Source organism: Empidonax traillii, unplaced genomic scaffold, assembly GCF_003031625.1.
Source record: "Empidonax traillii isolate 1590-97213 ecotype Southwest subspecies unplaced genomic scaffold, ASM303162v1 scaffold1660:size130973, whole genome shotgun sequence".
NCBI lineage: Eukaryota > Metazoa > Chordata > Aves > Passeriformes > Tyrannidae > Empidonax > Empidonax traillii.
In genome coordinates, this window is record NW_020956853.1 from 65,604 (window position 1) to 74,124 (window position 8,521).

Below are 8,521 nucleotides of genomic sequence, written 5' to 3' on the forward strand. Positions count from 1 at the left end.
AAAAAAAACCACACACACACACACAAAAAACCCCCAAACCAAACCAAACCAAAACAAGAAAACTGACAAAGCCAACCAAACAAAAAACGCCCAAAAAACAATCTTCGACATTTCAACCAATAGTCATAAGTGGTGCTGCCAAAGAGTCTTCAAGTTTTCATCTGTCCTCCCTCAAATAATCACACCTTGATCATGTGTGTGAAAGACCGCACATGAAGATTTAAATTTAAAAAAAAAAAAACAACAAACAAACAACAACAAAACAAACAATAAATACACCGAAGGACCTCGTGCTGCCTTCAACACATTTTAAATAAACACCCTCCCCTTTATTTTGCTTTACATCCTACAACATCATCGCTATTAAACCATTTGTGAGCATTTGACAAACAACAGGGTCCTGGAGATAAGTGCTGCTGATAGTAAGCATAAGGGACAGCATTTCTAAGCCTCATCTCTGGTACTTAAAATTGAATCTAGAAATAGAAACTCCTTAGATAATTAAAGATAGCTTTCCCTCCATTTGCAGCGTGTGATCTGTTTAATGTCTATCAGCATAACACAACACTAATCGCCGAGCATCTTCCAGGGACTGTCAGAGAAATGTAAAAAAATTAAGCAGCTGCAATACGCCCAAAATGAGTTATTGTAATTACATTTAATTAGTTTAATTAGTTAATTATTTTGCTTACAGCTGTACAAGAAACTGCAAACATTTGTTAATATCACATTCCCTTTAACAGTATGGGGTGATTCTGCAGTTGCACTAAATCATGGGCGCATATGTAGAAAGATGTAAAAAATGGGCATGGGGAAGGGGGGAATCTTGGAGGAAGGGGGAAGGGAGGAATCTTGGAGGAAGCAGGGAAGGGGGCCGGGGCTGCCTTTCCATGGGCATCTCTTTCTCTCCGCGTTTGATTCGCCTGTGAAATGCATTTTAGCCCCAAAGGGAATCAACCACCTTCCCCCAATAAAAGCAAAGAGGTTCCCATCGAGGACTCTCGAGGTGAGCGGTGGGGGAAGAGTAGAGGAGAGCCCGTGGAAACTGCATTCGAGCATGGGGTGCTACATTAGAGAGTATTTGTGTCACTAAACCCTTTGAAGGACGGGGGAGGCGGGGATATAAACTTTTCGCATATCTTATCCCCTCGCTCTATCTGCTGATCCAATCAACTATCCATCTTGCTGCCGTGTATTCCTGCTTCCCAGAGAAATTAATTGCCCCAAAGTCAAAATATATCATGAAGATATTGCTACACAGTAAAAGTTCGTCTAGCTTGTTGGAATAATCCATACCTTTTTTAATGACAGACTGGTCCAATAAGTTCATACCGCTGTTATTGGCATCTTCAACTGACTGTGGATATAAAAACATCACTATTCAAATTGACTGGATATTAAAGAATCGCGTACATAAATCATGTCATTCCAAACTGGAGTTCCTGTTATTTCCATTTATATTAATTCACTAGGGGAGGAGGAATTTTTTTTTTTTTTACTATTATTATTGTTGTTATTATTATTTCTCCAAATCGACAAGGAAATGAAATTCTTACAAATTATATAGTCTTCTAATAAAACAAAAGGAGGTGTGAAGCATATGGGGTGCAATAGTGATTTTGTTATCTTATAAAACATAGATATCACATAGACTTCTCTGCATTCCATAAAGCTTTATATTTCTTCCTTTGAAAATGTGGCAATTTGGCAACATCTGCAAGATCTATTGCATGACATAAATGAACGCGATTAAGGACAACTTAAATGCTCCCTCCCCTTCCTCCCCCTCCTCCTTTCTCTTTTTTGTTTTTTTTTTGTTTGTTTGTTTGTTTAACCCTGCTACATCTTAATAATTCAAGGGCCATTTACTTTTTATATATCATAGTTTACATTATGGACTTTTAATTAAAGCCTGAGCCTTTCTGAGCGCAGTGCAACGCCCACATTGTACAGGGGACGAGCAGAAAGAGATTTACAGCTCCCGACGTTGCTTCCATGTCCTGAATTAGTGGGGAGGGGAGGGAGGAGCGGGAATATACATTATCAAAAGTATGAACCATCAAATTGATCGCCTAGGAAAAAAGGTCCCGATTTCGAAGCCGTGTTTTCACCCTTCCCCCCCCCCCCCTTTCTTTTCAGCCTGCTGAGGAGCACACCTGTTATTATGGCATTAACTTCTTTGACAGGGAAGAGAACAAAGACGGGCACAGAGGACACAGCAAATGTTGGGTTTCATTTCTCTATACGAAAGTGGGATCTATCTATCTATCTATATATATATATATATATATATATATATATATATATAAAACCACAACCAAACAAAACAACCAAAACTACCCCTGAATCTGCGTTTGGCAGAGTAAAATCATCTCCCAAAGAGAAGAGATGTCAGAAGAGCAATTTATTGCAGAATCCCGACAGGTTCCATTTTAGGGTCAATTCTAGAGAGAGGAGGGACCTCTGGGTTTCTTGGCTTTATTATTTTATTTTTCTCATTACGGTTTAGGGTTTGGGGTTTTCAGTGTTATTGCATATTTAGGGAGTTGTTACATTTTTCCTTGATAAGTAAAACACCTTCACAGCAAAGCAATGATTTTCTTCGCTATTATTTTAACTTCATCTTTGCTACACCGAGAGGCTGAGCTTATCCGGATCCAGCCTTATCTCCCTCTCTGTGCTCAGCGGAGACATTCCAGATGGAATATGATTTAGGAGAAAATTACATCTCCCCAAAAACGTGACGGAACAATATTTTCTACGAGAGCTTTCCTTTCATTTTCCTTGAATACACCCTCTAACGAGCGCGCACACACACGCAGAGGGTTGCCTTATGTGATGTGTTTGGGCATGGCTGTGTCTCTCTCTCATAATCAATAGCCTACATACCTAAAGGGCACAAAATAAAATTACAAAGTCTTCCCTCCCTTCCCTGAGCAGCTCCCGATGAGGGATGATGAGCAAATCCTGCAGCCTGCTGGAGTGCGGCGTGGCGCACCTCGATGGCACAAAATTGGAGGTAAACATGAAACACCACCTTCCCTTTTATTTTTTTTTTTTCCATCTTTCCTCCTTATCTCGCCCTATCTCTGGAGTCGATGGTTGTGCACACCCTTTATGCGTGTGCGTGCACTCCACTCGCTCCATCAGCAACGTGGGTTAGTTGTTGTAGTTAATGAGAAGACTCCTGTCTGATTTTCTATCTAATTACGCCCTCCTGCTGGGTTTTTGTACAGGATATTCGCTCAGCATGCTGGCAGTTAATAGTCACAGAGAGGATCGTAAAGATTTAATTAGGACTGCATGCGGAAACGTGGAAAAACAACTCAGACTTTTAATTACTAGACTTCTTTAGTTAAAAGTGATACCAGGGGTTACTTTATAAGAGACTTGGGTGTTTTGGTGCAACTTAACTTTCCTTGTCTCTAGCTGGCACGTAGTAGCAGTGTGAGTGAGGAGGAGGAGCAGAGTTGTGTGTGCAGGGAGGGGAAAGGTGATGAGTTTCCAGATATACTTGGAAAATCTGGAGGGGAAGATTCCCCTCCCTCCCCTCCTCCAATAATCTGATAGCATGGAGCTTCCTAAATACTATCTACAATCATCTTATTCAACAGCTACGGAGATATCCGAGGAAAAACTTGAAAAATCCAGCCTTTGTTTTCCTTCAAAGAGTCTGAATTTCCCCCTTTCATAATTCCTTCATTGTATCTTTTACTACTATAACCCTACTTTTGCCCAGCTGGTGGGGAGGGGGGAAATATCTGGGGTTGCAGTGGTGGATTTTTAATTTTTTTTCCCGAGTCCCTATTAGATGATGCAAATTTGTTTTCAATAAGTAGGTCTTGGCTTCTCTGTTGCCTGTCTGAAGGCTGTAAATCGCAGATTGAAAATTCCTCTCGAAAGGGGCAGCAACAGCAATACAATATGTCCTGTTTACAATAACAGAGCGCTATCGTGTTACAATCACTTAATTCTAGCCCTGGACAATGGCTCACACATGGCCTGGATTTGGTGTTTATAAAATAACCACTGTTCCTTTCTGTCACGCACTCTCTTTCTCTGTCTCCTCCTCAGCCCAGCCCATCCTCATGGTACATATTTGATAAGACATGCATAGGCTAAAGCAAAGAGAAACATCTTTATCCAACTGCATATCCAGATATCGGTTCAACTTTCTGGACTATTTAAAAAATAGTCCAGAAACCCTCCCTGGAAATTCTATCTAGTGATGGTGGATAATAAGTATATGTGGTCTAAATAAAAATCCCTGTAGCTAGAACGGATTCCTCGAATCTAGAATAAATCCGTATTGAATATCAGGATGGAAAACTGCCCAACTTCATCTGTCACTAGTGGGGGGACAAGAATAGAAAATGCTGAGCGATAGGAGCGAGTTCTGGGCTGCTTTCCCTCCTGCCTGTGTTGACTTCTAGATGAACACCTCTTCCTTCACGTGTTTCTCCCTGGGATACCCTCCTCCCCAAACCTGAGACCAAACTTTCAGAAATAAAGAGTCTGTTTAATTTCCTGCTGTCTCGGGACCCCAAAATAAGGACCCCTGCTCTGCTGGTCCACAGCCTCGTCTGCCCCATCCTGTCCTGGTCCCATCCCATCCCATTCCACCCCTCCGGCCCGGCCAGCCCGGGCGAGCAGGTCGGGGATGGCCGCGGGTCGTCACCGCTGCTCTCGAAGACATCGGGGGAGGGAGGCACTTCCCACCAGTACTGTGCCCTGCCCGCAGAAGGGATGTTTTATTGGAAAAGGGATGGAGAACTGCTTCATTTGAGCTCCATTTTCCCTAATATTTCTGCTCTTTCTTTCCTTTTCTTCCTCCTTTATGTCTTTCTCTCTTCCTTTTCCTATCTTTTCCCCTCCTTTCCCTCTCTTCTTCCTCTACCTTTTCTTCTTTTTCTTTCTCCTTTAGCCCTTTCTGCATTTTATAATTTTCTTCTCTCCCTTTTACCTCTTTCCTCTTTTCTGTTTTTCTCTCTTTTCTCTCTCTCTCTTTTTTTTTTTTCCCTCACAAAAGCACAACAATTACCGGCTTTTCTTCGGGGAAAGTGTAAATATCAAAGCACAAGCAGCACTTAACGCCTATCGGCTGCAGAGAGAAAGGAGAGCGATCTCCTTGCTGCATTCACAGAGGTAAAACTCGCCTTGACTTGCAGACCAGTTTGTCTGAGCCAGGAATGCGAGACGGGACTTGCGCATCTCGCCCGTGGGGGTCAGGGGCCGCCCCCAGGTCTCAAAGCCACCTTGGAAACCTGCAGGAACCAGCGACCCGACGGTCACTGAGCTCGGCAGCAGGAGCAAATCCAAACAGCAAGACCTTTCTGTTTCTTAAGCATCTCGACCCGGCGAAGCTCGGGGATTTTCCCGTGAAGCCCTAAAACAAGCCACAAGCCAAAGCAATACATCCCCTCCGCTTCCCTGTCGCTGATTCCTATAATGTTCAGCACATCCTTTTTCCTTGCTATTTTTTTTTCTTCTCAGGCTCCTCTTTTCTCCTTTCTTTTTCCCTTTCTGTGTCTTTGAAGACCGTATTTCATTCAGTGTTTCTTGTCTTTATCCCAAGACTAAATATATGTGTCATATATATATATATATATATATATATATATATATATATCAGATACAGAAATTCTGAAAGAAAAAAAAAAAAAGCAAAACGAAAAAGAAATGGAAGAGAACCCCCAGAATCCCGATTAGTACAGTCTAATGCAGGACCTGGCCCCCGGAGGCTTCAGCCTCGGGCTCGGGGGTCCCCACGGGCTCTGCATGCCCAGCTCCAGCAAGGTGCAAACCAGCCCAGCACCGAAGCTGTTAAGGGCCTTTCTGCTTTTAGGAAATAACACGTGATGATGAGTTTCGCGTGGGATGGAAGAAAGCTGGGAAATACTGTGCTTTGAGCCCGGCGAAACTCCTTTGTAACCCAAAAGAGGGAATTAAACTATTTAAAATCGGTGCTACCCTACCAACTACACTTAAAAAATAAGGAGGGAGTGGGGAGGTGGACACAGGACTTGTTTCTGATTACCAGTTATTGCTTTTGGTTTGGGTTTTGTTTATATTTTGCCTCCCTCCCGGATGAAAAATGTAGTAATTCGACAGTTTCATCAAAATCCCTGAACGGCAGGAAATTGGTTGGGGGGGTGGAGGGGGGTGGAAGCTGAGATTGCATGGGAAATAACTGGAATTTGAAAAGCCAGGCTTGAACTCTGCCAGCTTTTGAAACACGTGGAATATTTGGAGCAGCATGTCCGCCTTCCCAATGCACTCTCCTGGCTTGCCATGTAGGGGAGGGTTTATAAAGCACAGCCTGTGCGTGACAGCAAGGAAATAAATTCTCTTATAAAAAAAAATATAGAAAAATAGAGGGAGAGGGAGGAGGAGTATCACAGTTATAATCCCAGAACGGAAAAAAAAAAAAAAAAAAAAAAAAAAGAATGGCAACCCACAGCAATATCGCTTGAAATCCCTCACTGATCATTCCCAGCCCAGGCACGGGGGCTCCAGCTGCAATTGCCCAGGAGAAAGGAACGCGGTGCCTTACCTGGACCTCCTCCATCCCTGGGTGTCCGATGCCATGCAGAGAAAGGCTGTCCCCCATGCCGGAGTCAAGGCCATGGTGAGCTGAGTGCAGGAGGACATCTGGCCTCCTTACTGAGTGGTAGTCCCGCCTGGGGTCCAGTCCCGAGAGCTGGGGCAGGGCGGCCCGAGGCTGTGGCAGCAGTGACCCGGTTTCTGATCCCACCTCTTGCCTCTGCCTCTGTCCCCAGGGGTGCTGCTGGGGCTGATGCAAGGGGTTTAGGGAGTAGGGGTCATTGACATGGGAGTAAGGGTCCTGGCTTTGGTGGTAAGGAAGAGGCTGGTAGGGGGGTGGGAAATAAGGCGGCTGGAAATCCGAGGATGGGGTGTGAGAGAGCGGAGGAGCGCTGGAGTAGGGTCCCTGCGAGACGGATCCCAGCTGGGACAGCCTGGAACTGTGGCTGGGCACTCCATCATGCCGGTCCTACAAGCGGAATGACATAAAAACAACAACAAAAAAGAAGACCTTAAAAAAAAAAAAGTAAAAAGAGTGCAAGCCACCCCAAAATAAAATAAAATAAAACTGTAAACAGTTGGAAACTGGGATTCAGACCCCCTTCTCCCGCCACGGATTGGAAATGTAACAGTGTTTCGTACCCACATTGTGTCTATTCCCACCATCAAGAAGGGGGAAGGGGGCGGGGGGGGGTGTGAGGGAGAACTGCTAAATGTCATAATTAAAACTGTAGGACTAGTGCTCCATATGCATATATGATCTGCAATTTCAGTCCAGTAATATAATTCTTCCCTCACAGCCCCCCAAATCAAAAAAAGGTAAAAAAAAAAATAAATTAAAAAAAAAAAAATCAAGAGCCCCACACCACCCATCCATCCAAACAATCCACCCCTTCTCCTGCCTGAAGTTTTCAAACGTTTGTTTATTCCCACTGCTGAAGTCCTGTAACTCAAAATCACCAACCCATTTTCACGTGGAAAAGCCCAAAAAGAAAGTTGCACTTCTCAGAGGACTCCGAGATGAGAAGTTGGGCAAAACAAGGACTTGGGAAAAAAAAAAAAAAAAAAAAAAGAAGCCCAAAATAAAACCCACGCCGGATCTTTGCTTAGAGAGAGTCTACCCCTTAAAAAATAAATGAAAAAAAAAATCAAACAAAATAAAAATGAAACATCGATATTGAACAAATCCAGTCGCTGTGATTTCTGCAGCAACTTCCAGTGTCTTTTGTTTCCTTTTCCAATTTTGTATTCCGGAGTATGGGGTGAGGGTTAATTGTAATGAAAAGTCTTCGGGGTGTGTGGGGGGTACGGGGTGTGTGTGGGGGGAGTGTGTAGAGGCTTCAGAGAAAAGGTGGGAGAGGAGTTTTGTCCAACTCCCTTGCACTGAAGCTGGGATGGCTAAAGTAAACAACAAAAATATCTATTCCACAAAGTGTAGCTCAAACCCCCACAAGCAATGGCACACATGGTAAAAAAAAAAAAAAAAAAAAAAAAAAAAAAAAAAAAAAAAAAAAAAAAAAAAAAAAAAAAAAAAAAAAAAAAAAAAAAAAAAAAAAAAAAAATCTTTTTTTCCCCCCCCCCCCCCCCCCCCCCAGACTCCCCTCGCTCAAATCGGGAACACACAATGCAAAAAGGGAGAAGCAGCTGCAAGCCTCCTCCAATTATTGTGCTAAATTACCAAGCCAAAGGCGTTTAAAAAGAGAGAGAGAGAGGGAGAGAGACAACAGATCGAGAGAGAGAGAGAGAGAACATGCAATTCTAGTACAACATGGATCCAAACTCACCATGGCGGAATAGGTGTGGACTAACATCTGGAAATAAAAAAAGTCTTGTAACAGCTAAAAATAAAATAATGGTGATAATACTAATAACTGGAGGGAAAAATATCAAGGAGATCTGCACAGGGACGTGTTGGACACAGGAGAACAGCTTGAGATATTTCGAAGTCTATCCATCAAAAAAAAAAAAAAAAAAAGAG

At 43.1% G+C, this 8,521-nt stretch overlaps 1 protein-coding gene across 4 annotated transcripts in view; it reads right to left on the minus strand.

Moving 5' to 3' along the window:
- The window catches only part of TFAP2B (transcription factor AP-2 beta), a 34,652-nt gene that overhangs the window by 22,001 nt on the left and 4,130 nt on the right, over positions 1-8,521 (minus strand). For 3 of the 4 annotated variants that reach the window (XM_027908230.1, XM_027908229.1, XM_027908231.1), the window contains exons 2-3: positions 6,554-7,012; positions 1,297-1,357 (exon numbers count right to left, since the gene is read on the minus strand). In XM_027908230.1, coding sequence (XP_027764031.1) covers positions 1,297-1,357; positions 6,554-7,012 — 520 coding nt within the window. Of the gene's footprint in view, positions 1-1,296; positions 1,358-6,553; positions 7,013-8,327; positions 8,355-8,521 lie in introns of all 4 variants that reach the window. The other variant, XM_027908232.1, reaches the window with a different exon arrangement.